The sequence below is a fragment of the Canis lupus genome, chromosome 5 (assembly GCF_011100685.1).
Source record: "Canis lupus familiaris isolate Mischka breed German Shepherd chromosome 5, alternate assembly UU_Cfam_GSD_1.0, whole genome shotgun sequence".
Lineage (NCBI taxonomy): Eukaryota > Metazoa > Chordata > Mammalia > Carnivora > Canidae > Canis > Canis lupus.
In genome coordinates, this window is record NC_049226.1 from 27,477,951 (window position 1) to 27,499,023 (window position 21,073).

Here is a 21,073-nt window from a genome sequence, read left to right on the forward strand (position 1 = left end):
AAATGAAAACAATCTTTAAACTATTTATTATTATTACCAAAAAGGACATCCTTCGTATGGTGCATAAATAAGCATTCAGTTCATGATGTTGGCAGTGCCATAATCAAAACACCACGATTTTGAGAAAAGGAAACAAAGTTTCACTGCAGACTTTACTTAATGAGCCACAGCTGCAGAGAACAGAGCTAGAACTGCCTCTAAACAAAGAATGAAAACACAGAGGTGGACTCAGGCTGTATAAAGGTTTGCAGCTAAAAACAAAACTAAGATGAAAATATGAAATATTGTACTTAACAATTAAAGATATATTAAAGAAAAGATGTGTCATTATACATGTTATTTACTTAGTATATATGAATTCAGCATTACAAAAGTATAATTAATCTGAATTGATTTCTTGAGTTAATACAGTTTTATTCATTTTGTTATAACTAATTTAGGGAGAGATGATATAATTTCATATTACATGTAGGCACTTATACAAGAAAAACAGCACTTATTTCAAGTAGTTTATACATTTTGATGAGTAAAGATAATATAAAATAATGAAGAAACAAAATTAAAAAAACAAAAACAAAAGTGCCTAAAACCTTTTAAATATCATGTGGAATTAAAAGAGTAAATGAGAAATCAGAAATAAAAAAATATGACAAGAACAATATATAGAAAAATTAATCCCTAGAATTTAGAAGTGGACATTATCAGGATATACAAAGACTTTATGCAACTTTAAAATTTTTGTCATCAGGGTCAAATCAGAAGAAAAAATATGGATTATATTTTTCCATAGTTGGTTGAGTGGAATTGGAAGAAATAATTATAATTCTTTTTTTTTTAAGATTTTAATTTATTTATTCATGAGAGACAGAGGGAGAGAGGCAGAGACAGGCAGAGAGAGAAGCAGGCTCCATGCAGGGAGCCCAATGTGAGACTCGATTCGGGATTCCAGAATCATGCCCTGGGCTGAAGGTAGACACTCAACCACTGAGCCATCCAGGCATCCCTCTTTTTCTTTTTTTTAAACAAGAATGTCAATGAAAAAAAAAAAAAAACTGGTAAAAGACAAAAGTTGATATTGGGGAATATTTTTAAAATAGGTATTCTAATTATAAAAAGATTAAAAATAGGGCACAGGGAATATGGTTAATAATACTGACCATAAATATCATATAACTTTGTATGGAGAGAGACTTACCACGCTATTTTGTAATGTATATAATGTGAAATCACTATATTGTACATTGGAAACTATTGTAATATTATATGTGAACTATACTTCAATTAAGATTTTCAAAGAATAAAAAACGTAAAACATACTTCTCATCCACCCTTGAAAATTTATCAATTAACACTCCTCTATGTCCTCTGAGGATCTCAAATAACTAGTAACCATATTATATTCAGGAAATAAATATTTATTATTTATGTATCCTCTCACCCTCAACTAATGCATTTAAATAACTTTTGAAAATATTGTGGCATGAAGTAAATTTTGTGAAATATTTCTACAAATAAAAGTATAAAACAAGGAAAAAAGAGAGAAAGAGAGAAGTAACTTTCTAGTTTTGAACCTAGGAGTGTGTTTTGTCTGCATTGTGCAAGGAGTTATCTTAGGTGGTTTTTAACCTTGGTTGTATGGAGACATGATTGATGGACCATCAAAAGAGAATTTTGAGGGAAAACCAATCTTGGGAATATTAGCAGAGGTAGAGGACCCAACAATCAAAATGAAAACCAATACAGCCAGAGATATAAACTACCCGAGGACAGTATTTACAGAAAGGGCAGTGAACAGTGAAAAACACCACATAGAAGTTTAGTGGGTAGGGAATAGGAAGATGTTTTATTTGGAGTTTAGGTGATTATTGATGCTTTTGGTGAAAGCCTTGTTTATTGAAAGGCAGAGTCAGATAGATTTTTCTGTTATCTATTATTGTGAAACAAACTACCTTAAAGCTTAGTAGCTTAAATCAACCACTTTATTTTTTTCATGATCTTGTGGGTCAGGAATTCAGAAAAGATTCAGGGGGAGAGTTGGCTCTGATACATTCATAAGGCATCAGCTCCTAAGATGGCTTTGTCACTCTCACTCACATGTCTGACACTGTAGTGCTTTTTCATCTCTACCCCCTCTCCCTCACCACTCTCAATGCTCATTGAACATAGTTTTGCATTTTCTGGCACCTTCTCACAGCACAGTGATCTCAAGGCAACTATGCTTCTTAGCGGGAGGCTTGCTACCCAAAGACAGAAAAGCAGAAGATCAAAGGCCGGTTAAGGGCTATACCTGGAATTGGGACAAAGTAATTTCTGCCATATTGTGTTTGTCAATGCTATACACAGTTTGGCGGTGTTCAAGTGGACAAATAGACTGGGTGGTGACATAGGATCTACTGCTTGATGGAGGAGTTGCAAGGTCACACTGAGGGAGAGCATGTACCATACTGAGGTCATCTTGAGAAAAGACAGTTGACCACAGAAGAGTTAAGGGAATTCTAAGCAGATAGGAGACTGCTAGGATGGCGAGGAAGGTTCAGTGTGTTTGAGACTGAGGGAGTAGATAGAGCTCACACCACAAGACCAGAGATTTGAAGGAGGCCCCAGACTATTTAATTCAATAGGCTAGGTATTTTTAGTTGTGAAGTAATATAGTCAGACTTGTAGCTTACTTGATATAAAATATTTTTCCAGTTGATAGGTTATTGACCTGAGTCAATGAGAACAGTTATGGAGAGACTGAAGTGGGAAACTAGCTTGGAGGCTATTATGGTAATCCACACAAAAGAGTAGTTGGAATTAGAATTTAAACAACAGAAATAGGAAAGAAGAACTGGAAAGACTGAAAGAATGATTCAGACATAGAGAAAATTGTACATTATACATCTTCAAAAGTAAAAAAAGAAATTTTCTTCTAAGAACAAGAACTACACAAGGATGTCCACTCTTACACTTTTATTTAACATAGTACTGGAAGGTCCTAGCTACAACACTCAGATAAGAAAAAGAAATACAAGTTACCTACACTGTTAAGAAAAAGGTAAAATGTTCACAATTTGCAGATAACAAGATACTATATAGAGAAAACCCTAAAAACTCCACCAAAAAAACTACTAGAACTGATAAATGAATTCAGTAAGTTGTAGGATATAAAATGAATATACAGAAACAGGTTGCATTTCTACACATGTGTAATGAATATCTGAAATAGCAGTTAAGAAAACAATCCCGTTTATAATTTCACCAAAAAGTATAAAATACATCAGAATAAACTTAACCAAGGAAGTGAAAAAGCCTGTACTCTAAAAACTATAAGACTTTGATGATACAAGTTGAAGATTACAGAAACAAATGAAAATATATTCCAAGCTCAGGAATTAAAAGAACCAATATTTTTAAAATGTCCATAATACTTAAAGCAATATACAGATTTAAAGTGATCCCTATCAAAACACTAACAGCATTTTTCACAGAACTAGAACAAACAATTCTAAAATTTCTATGAAACCACAAAAGAGCCTGAATAGCAAAAGCAATCTTGAAAAAGAACAAAGCTGAAGGCATCACAATCCTGGATTTTAAGATATACTACAAAACTGTAGTAATTAAAGCAGTATGGTATTGGCACAAAAATAGACAATAGATCAATGGAAAAGAATAGAGGGCCTTGGGACACCTGGGTGGCTCAGAAGTTTGGCACCTGCCTTCGACCCAGGGCGTGATCCTGGAGTCCCGGGATTGAGTCCCACATCGGGCTCCCTGCATGGAGCCTGCTTCCCCCTCTGCCTGTGCCTCTGCCTCTGTGTGTGTGTGTCTCTCATGAATAAATAAATAAAATCTTAAAAAAAAAGAATAGAGGGCCTAGAGATAAACCCATGTTTATGGGGTCAATTAATCTTCAACAAAGGATACAAGAATACACAATGGGGGAAAAGACAATATCTTCAACAAATAGTGCTGGGAAAACTGGACAGCTATGTAAAGAATGAAACTTAACCACTTTCTTACACTACACACAAAAACAAACTCAAAGTGGATTAAATACCTAAATGTGAGACCTCTGAAACTATAAAACTGCTAGAAGAAAACATAGGAAGTAATTTCTTTGACATCAGCCATAGCAACTTTTTTCCAGATATATCTCCTAATGCAACGGAAATAAAAACAAAAATAAAACTATTGGGACTATAACAAAATAAAATGCTTTGCATAAGAAACCATCAACAAAACAAAAGGCAACCCATTGAATGGGAGAAGATATTTGCAAATGCTCTATCTGATAAGAGGTTAACACCCAAAATATGAAAAGAACTTATACAAGTAAATGCCGGAAAAAAAAAAAAACCCAAAATCAAAGCCAAAAACATATAATCTGAATAGAAATAGGAGAGGATCTGAATCGACCTTGTTCCAAATAAGACATGCAGATGGCCAACAGACACCTGAAAAGATGCTCATCATTAATTATCAGGGAAGTGTGAATCAAAACCACAATGAGATATTACCTTACACCAGTCAGAATGAGTAGAATAAAAAAGATAAATAACAAGTGTTGGTGAGGATGTGGAAACCCTTGTACACTGTTGATGGGAATGCAAACTGGTGCAGCCACTGTGGAAGACAGCATGGAGATTTTTCAAAAACTTGAAATAGAATTACTCTATGATCCAGTAATTCCATGAATGGGCTTTTACTCAAAGAAAATAAAAACACTAATTTGGAAGGCTACATCATTCCTACTTTTATAGCAGCATTATTTGTAATAACCAAGACAGTAAAGCAACCTAAGTGCACATTAATAAATGTGTGAATAAGGAAGATGAATATATATACATATATATATGATTATAACTCAGTCATAAAAAAAATTGAAATCTTACCATTTGCAACAACATGGATGGACCTAGAGGGTAAAGTGAAATCAGTTAATGAGTTATTGAGGGAAAGACAAACACCCTATGATGTCACTTGTATATGGATTTTTGAAACAAACAAAAAAGACACCAAAAAAACAGACTCTGAAATATAGAGAACAAACAGGTGGCAGTCAGAGGGAAAATGCATAAGGGAATGGGTGAAATAGTTAAAGGTAAATAAGAAGATTACACTTATCATGATGAGCACTGTAGAGAATTGTTGAATCATTATATTGTACACCTGAAGCTAATATAACACTGCTTTATTACATAACTTATATAAGTATATTATATATACTTGCTTTTTTAATTTCAAAAAAGATGACATATAGGGAAAATACAATCATAAATATATTTACCATTTGTATTAATACTTAATAATTATATATACCGGGAAGCCTGCATGGCTTAGTGGTTGAGCATCTGCCTTTGCCAAAGAGCATGATCCTGGGGCCAGGGGGGATTGAGTCCCACACCAGCCTTCCTGCGGGGAGCCTGCTTCTCCCTCTACCTATGCCTCTGCCTCTCTCTTTGTGTCTCTCATGAATAAATAAATAAAATTTTAAGAAATATAAATACATAAAATTAAAAAAATCATATATTATATAAATAATCGAAATATAAAATACATTTAATATTTATATTAGTATTTAAAAATTTTAAATGTTATAGAATATATATTTACATATAAAAATATGGAGGTAGGGTATAGAATGCATCTCTATTGAGTAAAATCTGAATCCAAACACTGTTATGCATAACATCAATATTTAATTACTTAAATATTTAATTACATACTTATGTAATTAAGTGTCAGTTTTCATTTTATTTTTTAGGTGATTTATGCATCCTTTATAATCTATATTTCAACTGATGGCAACTTTGCTGATCTTAACATAAAGCAGTAAAACCCCAGGCTTCTATCAGATTTACAAATGTTTATATATAATATAAACTATAACATACTAATATATGTTATGTAACAATATAATGAGAATTTTATAATACAGTTAATATTATATATTAAAATACCTATTTAATAGTATATATAATTATGTTATAAAAATAATTTGACATATAATATATAAATTATATGCTATACAACATGTTATTGATGCTAAATGTCATACAGTACTATGTTATATATATTCTATAAGTATATATATAATTGTAATGTCTGTAATATATAGATTGACAGATAACTCTTTTGTCTTGCCAGTAGCTGGCAAGGTGCTCTGCCTATATTGAATACTCATGTATTTTCAGTGGATGAACTAGTGAATGAATGACTATTGAAATAATTAAAATCTCTGTAGCTCCTAGCAAATTCTGGTTCACTCTGTCTATAATATGAATGTCAATCACACAACCTTTTTTGGAGCCCTCATCTATAAATATAATACACATATTTATGTATATTTATTATATATTTATCATGTAAATATAATTATAGAGAAAATGTCATCAATGGAAATTTGTGAGGGTGACTATATCTTGACAATAACCTTCAAGGTCAGGTGGGACCCCAGATCATTCTCCTAACCTCTATCATCTTCTGAGTTAAAGCACACAGAGACAAAAACAAAAAACTCCTCTAACTTCTACTTTAAAATCAGAACTCCTCTTGGAGTAATAAGTCCAAGGTTACCAAGGTTATCAAAATGTTTTTTAAAACAGTGTTTCTGTTTTAATTTGCTTGAAAGTTAAATCAGTTGTTTGAGCAGCAAAGAGTTATAATGGAGACTTCCTCTGAGTCTATCATTGTGTGACCTTGTTCCAGTTCTGTTCACCTAACTTCAATGCTTTACAAAATACAGACACTAAAAAGAATCTAACTCCTTTAAGAAAGTGGGCAGCATGGGCAGCCCAGGTGGCTCAACAGTTTAGCGCCATCTTCAGCCCAGGGCCTGATCCTGGAGACTTGGGATTGAGTCCCGCGTTGGGCTCCCTGCATGGAGCCTGCTTCTCCCTCTGCCTGTGTCTCTGCCTCTCTCTCTCTCTCTGTGTGTCTCATGAATAAATAAATAAAATCTTAAAAAAAAAAAAAAAAAGAAAGAAAGTGGGCAGCAGTTCCTCCAAACCTTAGGATCAATGGAATGTTACCTCATTCCCTCCCACAAACTCAGCCATGCTTCTTCCAGTGATCCCTAAGGCCATTTGCATGAGGAGCATCATGCCTTTCCATTGAACATGTGGGAGTTGCGGGATGAAATCAGAAATTACCTTGACTTTTCTCCCACACATCATTCACATCTAGGGCTAAGGTAGATCTGGTTCTTCTGGGATCCCCTTAAAAATTAAAAAAAAAATTAAAAATAATTTTACATTAAAAGTCCTCCAGTCACATTTTGTTGTAATAAAAGTCTCATTTTAGCTACTGAAATATCTAGTCTTATGGGGTAGCCATGAGGTTTTTGGATACCTTATCACTGGGGATCTCTCATCTTTCCTTAAAATACTCAAAGCTTTCCTTCCATGTGTCATTTAGGGCTTTTCATTCATTTGCTGGGCTCCTGGCAGCCCAGCCTGAGATTCTGTCTGTGGTCCCTTCAACTCAACAACCCCGTCTATTCTTGGAAACATCCTTCCTGGAACTATGTGTAGTTCTGCTTCAGTTTGTACTGGTGACTACCTAGATGTGCTGTCATGCTGAATTGGCCCTCATTGCCATCTAGAAATCCCATTTGCTTTTCTCTTTTGTTGAATCCCTTGCTTCCCAGATTCCAGGAAGTTTACGTCTTGTTTTGAGGGGCACATTATCAATCTGAGAAAGAATACAACAACCTCCTTTAAGTTGTTTACTTCAAAGTATTTATACACTTTGTACGTATGAAACATTCATTTCTTTTTGCTTGTACTGAAGTATGAATCAGCCTAGGTATAAGGTTCTACATTCAAACCTGGCCCTAATCCTGCTTCTGGCTATTTGATTTTTGAAAAGTTTGCTATGAGGTGATTGTGTGTGTGTGTGTGTGTGTGTGTGTGTGTGTGTGTGTGTGTGTGAGTGATTATATCCTGGAAATTTTTATAATCTTTTTATCCCTACATGATACTCTGAAATTTTATTACCCACTTTGCTGTAGATTATTCTTTAATTACTGTGCTAGACACTTGGTAGCATTTTCAATTTGGAAACTCATGTTCTGGATGATTTTCTTTTATTTCATCTTTTAAAAATTTTTCCCCCTCCTATGCCTCCTTCCTTTTCTTTGAGGGTCTCCTCATAGCCAGATAGGAAATCCCCTAGGTTGGCACTCTGATTTCTTATTTTCTCTCTGCTTTTTTCTCTCTTTGTTTACTTATAGCCTAGAGAACCTTGTTGCTCAGAGAGTATCTGAAACTAACACCATGAGCATCACCTGCAAGCTTCTTAGAAACGTAGTCTCAAGCCCAACCCCAGAAACACTAAATCAAAGCTTGCATTCTGTCAGATTCTCCAAGTGATTTTTATGTGCATTAAATTTAAGAAATACCTGAGAATCACTGTGAAGTTGTGCTTCACTCATTATGGTGAAGTTCTACATTTATGCTGTTGTATTTATTTTTTTAATTTCCGTTTTCCTTTTTGTTTTCTGGATATTCCTTTTTATAATAGTATTCTTTGTTTTATGAAAAAAATGTCTATTTTATCTCTCTGATGATATAATTATACATTGTGAAGCTTTGTGGAGGTTTTTGTTTTTCCTTTTTCTGTTAGATTAGTTTATTTCCACCAGGCTTATAAGCCTGAATGTTGTTAGCATTCTGGTGAATTTTGGGAACAGAGAGCTGAGGATCAGCCACCAGTTCAGAATACAGATTTTTTTTAAGATTTTATTTATTTACTTGAGAGAGAGAAAGAGCAAGTAAGCATGAGCAGGAGAGGGAGCAAGCAAGTGAGCATGAGCAGGTGAGCTGGAGGAAGAAGCAGACTCCGTGCCGGGTAGGGAGCTGGACATGGGGCTTGATCTCAGGACCCTGAGATCATGACCTGAGCTGAAGGCAGACACTTCACCCGCAGAGCCACCAGGTGACTCCATGGATTCTACTCAAGCCTCTTTGTATTCAGTAAGACCAAGTGCCCATGATCAGTCTGCCTGTGGTCTCTGAGCTCAGAGCCCATTGCATGAACATATACCGAGATTAGCTCCCCTGTGTTTTTCCAGGGGTGCGGTAGATGGGGACACTGCTTGCTAGAATGTGAGGTCTGCTTTCCATGTGTTTACTATCATTGACACCTTTGGGAGATACAACGTGTCCACTTCCAAACAGGTTTTGGAAGTTTCGGGAGCACTAGTGAGCCTCCTTCTTACTTTGGCTCCTGTGGACACTTCATGTTTCAACATTCTTAACTCTAACAAAGGGATGCTATTCACATCTCAGCTTTATAAATTCAAAAACTTTATTGCTGTATCTCGTCTCTGGTATCCTCTCATACCTTTTTTTGTCCTTGTGAGTTTATGTCTTCTGTCCTCTGTTGTTTCGTTTGTGGTGGGTGGGATGTAGTGGGATAAATTTTTGTAATTGTGTGTCCTATGGTGCCTGTTTGCCAGATGCCTATGTTCTTTCTTTTTAACTTGAAAATAAGATTATACTGTCTCCTACTAATTATACTGTGATGAGCTAAGATGGAAGATTTAAAAAGGTAATATGCTTTGCCAAGGTGGAAAAAAAAATTACTAAAGAGGATCAACTTGAAACTGCATTTTCTGATTTCAAGTCTCTTGGTCTTTTTGCTATTCTTTCTATCAGGGATGGGTCAGATAACTATTGTCCATGGGCTAAATTCAGCCCACTGTGTGTTTTTGGAAATAAAGTTTACTGAAACACAGTCAATATATTTTTCATGTACCATCTGTGGCTGCTTCCACATTACAATGGCAGAATTGAGTTTTTTCCAAAGGGACTAAAAAGTCTGAAACATATTGTCTAGACATTTACAGAAAAAAATGTGCCAATCCTGCAGCAAATCTTTACATAAACGTTATCCTAATCACTTTGTTCTGTTGGCCCTGTCGACACCTTTCTACATAGTACCACCTCTGGAAAATATCTCATTGTACTATGCCCTATCCAAGAAGTGTGTGTGTGTGTGTGTGTGTACGTGTGTGTGTGTGTGTGTATTCAATTGGCTCCTCAAATAATTATATAAGTTATAGAATCTCTGATTGTCTTTATCCCCCAATAACCCAGAGTCAACTTTTTTTTTCACTTTTTACTTCATTTTGGTGAATAAAAATATTTAGAACTGTCTAGATACCTAGCAGATTTTTGGAAAAGACCATCTGGACAGTTTCTTCAGTCCTTTGGTCCAAAATTTCTTGTTTAGTTGGGGACTTGGGAATGAAACCACAAGCTATATAGACACATCTGGATTCCATCAAATAGCATCACTGTGTCCTTGTTAAACAAACAGAAGCATCTGTTATGTCTGCATATCTTATTTATGCTAAGTAATGCTGGTCTTATTAAGCATGGACATTCAAACCAAGTCTAAGGCTATATCTCATTCATCTAATTCATTTACAAAGATCTTTTCCTATTTCTGAACCCACGAAATAAGTAAATCCAAAAAGGTAACCTAGTGGCACAAGTAAGCAATTCTCCACCATGAACTCAGTGGCTTTACTATTTTCATTATGTTTTTAATTTGTATATCATTAGGAGTGCTATTTTCAATTCAAGGCATGGCTATGATGAAGAGTTTTCATGCTTATAATTCAAACCACAAGAATCATCATTTCTAGCATAATGGAATTTACTGTTCTGCCATCAAAGACACATTCTTTGATGATTAGCTACCCATATAATAAAACCACATTCCAAAAAAAAGGAAAAACTAAACCAGCAATGGAAGAGTACATTCAAAGTGAAAAGAAAACCCAAAATGTGTTGAAATACTTCTGTTTGACAAAATATTACCAGAAGGATATTTAAGCAGATTCAAAAAGGACAGCCACATAATATTACATATGGTATTATACAAAGCAGAGATAGGAGAGTATAGGCAATCTAAAAACACCTGGACTGAGCCTCAGAGGACCTGACTTCCAATCTTGCCTCTGTGCTAATTTTCTCTAAGATGTTTTCTCCTCATAAAGTATTAGCTTCATCATAAAAAACAAGTACAAACAAACACAAACTTGTGGGCTGAATTAGGTGATTTCATGAAGTCCTTGCAGCTCTCTAATTTTAAAGCCCCAGCTATACAATTTGCCAATAATTTTGTTACATAGAAAATACTAATAATCGTGTAAGCTTAATGTACAAAGAAAATCCTCACTATGTAGTCTACTCCAATAATGATTGATAAGATTTTTCCCAGTCTGAAGATTTTTGAGCAGACCTTCCCTAGGATTGATCACTCTAAGGCTTGAATAAATCTGACGTTGTACTTTTGTTTTTGCCCCACTAAAACAAAATTGTATCTTCTTATGCTTCCCCCAATAATTCAGGTATGCCACACATGATAGGTATACCGAAGATCTTTGCATATCTGTGCCACATAGAGTAACAAGCCTAAGTAACATTTAAATGCTTACATATTGGACAGGAACATTAAAAAATGAGGCTCACCCAAAATTCCCAGGACTGTGAATTATCAGTAATTGAGGTACTTGTATAGATTTTGATCAGGGGTCTTTAATAACGGACTACTCTCAAAAAATTTGGAAATAAAACGTGGAAAATAAGGAAGAATAACACTTTCCAAGGGGCTGAGACATTAAAAGACAATTGATCACCATCTTCTGGAAAGGAAGTTAAGGTATTTAGTACTTCTTCAAGATAATACTACTGTCTCTTACAGTCACAGGGAATGAAAGTAGAGGAGCTCTGACAGCAGGTTTAGGTTGCATGTAGCCCTAGAAGTATTTCTAGTTTCATCACATCACAAAGGGAATTTTTAGCAAGTCAAAAACCTTTACATTCATAACTCTGAGGAGGAGGGGAAAAAGGAATACTTCCTAACTGAAGAGAAATGAGTGAGTCAGCTGACTCAGGAAACTATTTCCAGAAGTGCTCCTTTGAACAGCGACCTAAGGAAATGGCTCCCTGATTAAAATACCCCAAGAAGAAAAAGTCAGAAGCTAAACATGCTTGCCAGGGCCATGAGGGTTTTGATGGATGGGTATGATTAGCCATGTATTTCTTAAAATACACCAGAAAACAGCTTGAATTATGTCATGAAATAATATTTTTAAGGCTTTAAAAAACAGATTTAGGTTCATGGTAAAGTTGAGAGGAAGGTACAGAGATTTCCCATATACCCCATAAACCCCCACGAATACCCTCCTCCATTACCCATATTCCTCTGAAGAGTGTACGAATGCTACAGATGATGAATCTACAGTGACACTTCAACACCCAAAATCCGTGGGGTGCCTGTGGACTCTCTCAGCGCGTGCAGTATGGGTGTGGATCCATGTATAATAACATGTGTCCAATATTTCAGCATCACACAGAGTGTTTTCACTGCCCTAAAAACCCTCTGTACTCCACCTGTTCATCACTCCCCCAATGCCAACCCCAATCCCTGACAACCCCAATGCCAACCCCAATCCCTGACAACCCGTTATCTTTTCTCTATCTCTGGAGTTCTGCTTTTTGCAGAATGTCATGCGATTAGAATCAGGCAATATATAGTCTTTTCAGACTGACTTTTTTCACTTAGTAATATGCAGTTAGGTCTCCCCTGTGTTTTCTCATGGCCTGATAGCCCCTTTCTTTTCAATGTTGAAGAGTATTCCATTGAAAGGACACCAGTTTATTTAATTCCGTTTACCTAATGAAGGGCAGCTGGGTTGCTTCCAAGTTTTTGTCAATCATGAATGAAACTGCCATATGCATTCATGTGCAAGTGTGGACTAAGACAATACTTTGACCAAATTTTGTTTTTGCAACCTGTCCTTACCAAATGTCCCTGATTGTTAACATCAGGTATCATTTCAAAGAAAAGTGGGTTGACAATACTGCTGTGGATTGAATTGTGCCCACCAAAAAGACCTGTTGAAGTCCTAACCCCTGGTACCTGAGAATATGACCTCCTTTAGAAACAGGGGTCTTTGGACCTGTAATCTTGTTACTGTGAGGTCAGACTGAGGGGAGGGCTAATCCAGTATCGCTAGTGTCCCAGAGGCAGAGAGGACAGAGACACAGACACAGTCACACAGGAATGCTTCAGGAAGCTGGGGCAGTGAGTGGCTTGGCAGCTATAGGCTCAGAAAGAGCAAGAGTTACCAGCCACCAGCAAAAGCTCAGAAGTCAAAGGAAGGATTCCACCCAGAGTCTCAGATGGAGCATGGCCCTGCCAACACCTTGATTCCTGACTTCTAGACTCCCAAATGTAAGAAACTAAATTTCTCTTATTCTAAGCCATCCGGTTTTTAGTACTTGGTTACAGCAGACCCAGGAAGTTATACAGATATGAAAATTAAGTTAAAGAAATTCGGATTGTTGGACCTATCCTCCACATAAAAATTTTGGTTAATAATAGCCACCTGAATACAAAGAAAATAGGGTGGCATATTTGAGGGAAACAACTTGTAAATTAAGTAAATCTTGAGAGTGATTTCTTTAATCTCCTATTTTTCTAATACAATATAAACAGTATATTGGAGGAGGTATATGGGAATTCAAAGTGCAAATAACCAACCTGATTTTGTTTTATTTTGTTTAATAAAGCATATTAACCAATTTGATCAGTCGTCTTTTAAATGCGGTTTTTCATGCACTACCTTCCTAAAACCTCGAATAAAACCTGAGTCTCACATGCAAATATATTTAGGCATTTCTTTCAGATTGGTTTTGTCATCCTTCTGCAAAACATTACTGTAAAATATTTCTGATCTCATAGGGAGCTAAAAATTCATTATGTAGGAATAGTAAGTTTTTGGTTGGGGAAAGAATTGCTGGCAGTAAGCTTAATGAATATGCCATGTTAGTCAGGCTTGCTTGCCTAAGTTTTAACATGTTAGCTAGATGCCTTTAATATCAATATTCTGCAAATTTAAGATATTGAAAGCCTTCTGAGAATCACTGTAAAACCTAACATGAATGATACCAGCAATAAATAGAGAATGCATAAGAACGAACAGGAATAAAACAAGAGTTGCTTGTTGAAGCATTTGGAGTTCTGTTATTTGTAGATGATAATGACACTTGTGGCTTTTAAAAAACTTAAATGTTAAGGTTTAAACTGGAATGGGCCTGCTTGTTTCAGAGCTTTGATCCTTGTAGCTATGTGAAATCTCATGGACCTTTTGAGGGGCAGAGTGCAAAAAATAATTGCCTAGAGAACGTTACTTAGCAAGGTAAACTCGACACAACTGACCGCATATGGGGGATGAGGAGGAAGTTGTTATTTGTTGAATAATTATGACCAATATCACTGATTGATATGTCAGTAAATACAGAGACTAATTACCAAAAACACAGATTTTTAATTTTCCCCCTCTAGTTCAAGCTCCTCAAGAACACGAGAAAAGAGTTACTCAATGCATCTTATGGATGAGAAAACCAAGGTTCCAGACTTCGTGTCTGAGTGCCTAACATATGGTACGAGTTGAAGGAAGGTTTGTGAACGGAAGGAAGGAAGGAAATAAGGAATAAAGGAAGCAAAAAAAAAAAGAAAAGGTAACAAAAGTAAGAGAGGAAGGAAGGAATGGGGAGAGGGAGGGAGGAAGGGAACACGCAGGAAGGCTGGCTGACTCAATGATACCCTAAAATATAAGGTCCCAAGACTCAGAATTAGGTAAACATTCCAACACACTTATTTTCTTTGGTATGGTTTCTGCATCTTTTTTTTTCAAGCTCTATCAATCTTCATATTCTCATGTGCTGAGAAAGAGATCCTCACCTTCTTTCAGGTAGCCAACAGCTCACCTTCTTTCAGGTAGCCAGCAGTATACTAAGCACAGAGAATAGATGTTGAGATCTTCATGTGGCCTTTTTGTAGCAATTTCACATCCAAAAATATAAGGTACAAATAGGATAAAGAAAGTTACTGAAGGAATTAAGTAATACAAATAAGAGAACAAACACAACGAATAATGGTTAAATGAAATCATTCTGCTGTTTCTTATATTTTACATGAAGTGATACAATATTAAATCTACATAGATTAGGATAAATTAAAGAAGCATATTTTAACCCCCAGAGTAACTATTTTTAAAAAATAATACAGGGATAGATATTTGAAAAGCCAACAGAGGCATAAAAATGAAATAATACAAAAATATTGTTAGTGCAAAAAAAGAGACAAAATAAGCAAACAAAAGATCATATAGGACAGACAAAAATAAATTAAGAACCATTGTGATAGATACATCAAATCACTTTTATTTACATTATATTACATGCATATGTATTAAACACCCAAATTAAAAAGGAGACCTTCTCCAAATGACTAAAAAACCCAAATTCAACATTTTATTTTCTATAAGAGATGAACTTTAAATATAAATACAATTTCAGTTAAAAGCAGTAAGTATAAAAGAGATATTATGGAAGTGAGTATTGAGCAGAAGAAAGCTGACATGCTTATGTGAACATTGGACAAAATAAACTTTAATATACGGAATATGACTGAAGAGGGACACCTGGGTGGCTCAGCGGTTGAGCGTCTGCCTTCGACTCTGGGATTGAGTCCCACATCGGGCTCCCCGGAGGGAGCCTGCTTCTCCCTCTGCCTGTGTCTCTGCCTCTCTCTGTCTCTCATGACTAAATAAATAAAATCTTTTTTTAAAAAAGGAATATGACTAAAGAGTGGCATTTCATAGAAGTAAAATGATCAATCTAGACAGAAGACACAAAAACCCTGAAAGCATTTGAGCTGAAAAGTAGCTTCAAAACACATGAAGTTAAGCAGACAGAACTAAAGGGAGAAAGAACAATAGAAATCCAAAAATAATACAGGGAGGTATATTTGAAAAGCCAACAGAGGCATAAAAATTATGGTTGAAATTGACTGTTGTTAGAAACTGATAAAACAACTGGACAAAAGTCAGTAAGTATGCAGAAGATCTGAACAACACTACCTGATAAATGATAGATTCCCAGATATGACTGACATTTACAGAACACTATACCCAGTAACTGCAGAACACACATTCTTGCCAAGGATGTATGGTCCACAGGGCCATATTCTCCAGTGAGAACAAAATTAAATTAGAAAGCTGTAAAATTACACACCTTGAAACTCCCAGTATCTGAAAATTTAAACAATTTATTTCTTCATGAACAGTGATGGTTGAACCAAAAAATCAGAAAGAAAATTAGAAAATACTTAAGACTGAACAATGATGAAGTTTTAACACATCAAAGTTGATGGGATGCCACTAAAGATGTAGTTAAAAAGGAAATTTATAGTTTTAAAGAGTTATACTGGAAAAAGAAAGGTTAAGAAAATGATTTACATTTTTACCAAAACTCAAAGTAAGTAGGAGGCAAAATATTACCATTTTATTTGAGAGAGAGAGAGAGAGAAAGAGAGAGCGCACAAACAGGGAGAACACAGAGAGAGAGAGAGAGGGAGAAACAAACTTCCCACAGAGCAGGAGTCGGGTATGGGGCTTGATCCAAGGACCCTGAGATCCATCATGACCTGAGCCAAGGCAGAGGCTTAACTGACTGAGCCACTCAGGTGTCCCCAAATATTACCATTTTAAAAGCAGAGATCAGTGAAACAGAAGGTGATCTCTAGAGAAGAATCAAAGACAAAAGTGATTTATTAAAGAAAAAAACAGTATTAAAATTGATAAAACTGCAGAAAGGCTAAATTAAAAAGAGAGGCAAAACAAATTACCAATCTCAGGAATGAAAAAGTATGAAAAGTATCATTCAAACTCCTTTGATCTTAGAATAAGGAATATGATGAATAATCTACATGGAATAATTTGACCACTAAGATGAAATAGTCAAATCCCTTTTAAAATTAATTTAACAAAATGGTGAAATAGAAAATAGGGGTAGTTTTTTTATTGTTGTTGAGTTATGAAAGAAGAAGGTTGAGTTATGAAAAACTTCCTCATAAAGAAAACAAGTTCAGGGCTCAGTAGGTTGGATGTCTGACTCTTGCTTTCGGCTCAGGTCATGATCTCAGGGTCCCTGTGTGGGGCTCAGGGTTCAGTGAGGAGTCTGAGTTTCTCTCTCTCTCTCTCTCAGCCCCTCCTCCTGCTTGCACACTCTCTAAAAACAAAAAAGAAGTTCAGATGGTTTCACTGGTGAATTCTAGTAATCAAGGAAAACATATTACCAGTTGTATATAAACTTTCAGAATATACAGCAAAAGGAACACTTTCCAGCTGGCCTTATGTGCTTGGTATAATGTTAATACCAAAACTTGAGAAGACATGAGAAGAAATAAAAAATTTGAACCAAAATCTCTAAAAACATAGATTTAAACATTCTTAAGAAAATATCAGCTGCTAACATGTCATACTATTTAAAAGAGTAACTCATAACTACAGAGTTTGCAAGAATGCAAAAAACAGAAGATTTCTTTAAAACTGAAAATCATTCAAGGTTAGTCATCACATTAACATAATAAAGGTGAAGAACACATCTCAAATCAATTTGACAAATGCAGAAGAAAATATCTGACACAATGCAATACCTAGCAGCATTTTTTTATTTTTTTTTTTTATTTTTTTTTTAGCAGCATTTTTTTAAAAAGAAGATAATGAAAGCAAAGTATCTTAGGAAACTAGGAAGAAAAGGGACATTTTAGGCCCAACAGAGGAAACAGAGAATTACAGAAATACTTGCTGGTGAAATACTGAAAGTGCCTGCACCAATATCTGAAGTAAGGTAAGATGTAAGTATTCAGCAATTTTGCCCAACATTGTACTAGCATGATGAGATGAGCACTGGGTTGTTATACTATATGTTGGCGAATTGAATTTAAATAAATTCCTTTTTTAAAAAAAAAGTCTATCTGGTATAGATGAGTAAGAAAAAGAAATTGTTTAAAGTTTGGGTAGGAAGAAGTAAAATTTCACCATTCACAAATGAAACAACTGGCTATGCAGAAAGACCTTAGGACTATACAAAACAACTATTTGAATCAACAAATAAATTTAGTTCATCAGAGGAAAAAATATATTTGTAATTGCCAGCAACAAATAATTGAAAAATAAAATTTAAAACTTCATTTAAAATTATTTCAAAACTATAATGTAAAATTAACAAGTTCACTATACCATGAACTATAAATCATTAAAATAAGATTTAAAAAAATACTTAATAGAAAGATATACCATGTTTTGGATAGAAATACTCAATATTGTTTAAATGTCCACTATCCCCTAATTGATCTATAAATTCAAAATTTCAGTCATAATCATAGGAGATTTTATAATAGAAACTAATAAACTGAAAAATTTATATGGAAATCCAAAAAACTTAGACTTAGACTTAATTTTGAGCAACAGTAATTAAGACAATGTGATATTGGCATAAGGTGACTTAAATCAATGAATTAAAGTAATGATTCTTAAAGACCCACAAAGGTGGAAATTCGATTCTTAGCAAAGACATTAAATCTGATTTATGAAAAGAAATTATTCTCTATAAATGATGCTGAAACAATTGGATATCCCTATGTCAAAAGAAAAGAAAACCATCACCCCCCATCATGCACTATAAAAAAATTAATTTAAGGGATGCCTGGGTGGCTCAGCAGTTGAGCATCTACCTTCAGCTCAGGTCATGATCCTGGAGTCCCAGGATTGAGTCCCACATAGGGCTCCCTGCGTGAAGCCTGCTTCTCCCTCTGCCTCTATCTCTGCCTCTCTATCTGTGTCTCCCATGAATAAATAAATAAAATCTTTAAAAATTAATTTGAGATGGACTATAGATTTAAATAAATATGTCAGAACTAAAATACTTACTTTGTTATGATTTATTTATTTATTTTAGAGAGAGAAAGTGGGGAAGAAGAGCAGAGGGAGAGAGAGAATCTCAAGCAGATTCCACTGGGCACAGAGCCTGATTCAGGGCTTGGTCTCATGACCTGAGACTGTGACCTGAGCCAAAACCAAGAGTCATGTGCTTAACTGACTGAACCACACAGGTGCTGCCAAATCTAAAATACTTTTAAATGAAAATATAGAAGAACATTTTTGCCACCTTGGGTTGACAAATGTTTATCAGAAAGGACAAAGAAGTTAGTGATGAAAGAAAATTGAAAAAACAGACTTTGTCAAAATGAAAAGCTTCTTCTCATTAAAAGACATTAATAACAGGCCAAAGAAGACTGGAGAGAATACAGAAGAGTCACACCTCATAAAAGACTTAATCTAGGAATATAAAGTATTCCTACAACTTGGGAACAAAATATACCAAACAAAAATTTTGGTAAATAAGTGGACATAGGACTTAAACAGTCATTGCACACACACACACACACACACACACACACACACACACACACACACATATATATATATATATATATTATGGCCAGTGAGACATAAGAAAGTGGCTCAATACTTTTGGTTTTCAGGGAAACCAAAATTAAATTAATTATAGTGAGATACCAGTATACATATAATAGAATGACTAAAATCAGGATTCTCAAAATTGCTGGTGGTAGTGTAAAATAACACAACGCCTTTGGGAAAATAAAGTTTCTTTTAAAGGTAAATATTTATCTGCTTATGTCCCAACAATTACATTTCCTAAATATTTGCATAGGAAAATAAAACCTTGTTCATTAAATTCATATAATATTCATGATATCTTATTTCACAATAGCTAGGAAACACAAATGTTTGTTGAGAGGGGGATGAGTAAGCAACGGAGTATTCGTCCGATGACATACTATTTAGGAACAAAGAGAATAAAGTACCGGTATGGAAAACTAAATCAATGAGTCTGTTATTACGCAGAAGGAAATAAGTTGGACACCAAAGAGCACACATTTGATCCTATTTACATAATGTTCTAATCTAGGAGAAACTAATCCATGAAGAAAAAATCAGAAGAGTGGTTGCTCTTAGGGAGGATTGACCCATAAAGGACACAAGGTATCTTCATCCCTTATGAAACATTCTGTGTCTTGACAGGCATGTGGGCTACAGAGGTGTTAACTCACCTCTGAAACTCTAAAAACATACTGAAATACAAATGTAGGATTTATACATTTCACTCTGTATCAGTTTTATCTCAAAAAGGAACTGTAAATAGTGATTTTAATTAATAAGTTCGATTTTCATAATGATAAAAGGGAGGAAAAGCTGAAACTAACATCTGTGTCTTCCACACTTAAGCGAATGAATAAATACGTTGAGAATAATGGAAGCCAGTTTTCTCACCATTGAGGAGGTACACGTACAGAGATGACAACTGGAACTCTTATTGAGCTGGAGGTAGTAAGATTACAGATGCATATGAAGACCTGGAAGTATAGATACATGCTTACGTGTGTGTATATGTGTACACATGTTCACTCTTTCCTATGAAAAGGCCTGGCAGCAATGGCGTACCATAGGTAATGAGTATGCTTAGGATTTAGGTCTTCTTCACACATTCCATTCAACACAAAAAGGCACCAAGGCTTTTTGTAGAAATGTTTGATTCCAGGGGAAGGAAAAGTTAAAGATGAAGCTGAAAATGTTCTAGAATCAGAGACAAGGCAAGATGGTACTGAAGCCTTTTTTTTTTTTTTTTTTTTAATGGATCAGTTGTTTAATTAGGTTCTTTGTAAGAAATTTAGAACACCAATTTGTGAGGGTAAACTCCATTTGTGAGAGAAAACAGAGTGGAGGTAGCCACTCTGAGGAACAGCTTTGATTTTTGGCAGAATTTGCGAGTCTACAGCTTTCTGATCAATCTTGCATTGCTCTGTAATCTTGTATTTCTCCTTCTCTGTGTCAAAAATCTCCCCTTCCTGGTGTCTGGGTTTATGCAGCTTCTTCTTCTTCCACTGGCCAAATCTGGGATAATTTTAGCAACAACATAAATAATGAGAATTATTTACATAGATTATGTAATCTATGTAATCTACTTACATAGATTACTTAAATTACAAATCTATTTACATAATCTATTTACATAGATTATGTAGAGGCCAAGGGCAGGTTGCCCCAAAATGGACCACTTTGGCATGAACATTATTTTGAGTTCAAAGTAATCAAAACCCAGCAATTTCAGGGAAGGTCTTTCTGGTTCTCAACTGCCTA

At 35.1% G+C, this 21,073-nt stretch overlaps 1 protein-coding gene across 17 annotated transcripts in view; it reads right to left on the minus strand.

Annotated features, from left to right (window-relative positions):
- The window catches only part of LOC119871826, a 247,631-nt gene that overhangs the window by 111,164 nt on the left and 115,394 nt on the right, over positions 1-21,073 (minus strand). For 7 of the 17 annotated variants that reach the window (XR_005359361.1, XR_005359362.1, XR_005359379.1 and 4 more), the window contains 3 exons: positions 14,749-14,837; positions 7,137-7,202; positions 4,878-4,900 (listed from right to left, as the gene is read on the minus strand). The exons of 3 other annotated variants lie outside the window; for them this stretch is intronic. Coding sequence is in view for 3 of the 14 variants with exons in the window: in XM_038536336.1 (XP_038392264.1) it covers positions 4,878-4,900; positions 7,137-7,202 (89 nt within the window). In the remaining 11 variants the exon portion in view is untranslated. The remainder of the gene's footprint in view (positions 1-4,877; positions 4,901-7,136; positions 7,203-14,748; positions 14,838-21,073) is intronic. 7 more of the 17 variants (XR_005359369.1, XR_005359370.1, XR_005359366.1 and 4 more) reach the window with 3 other exon arrangements.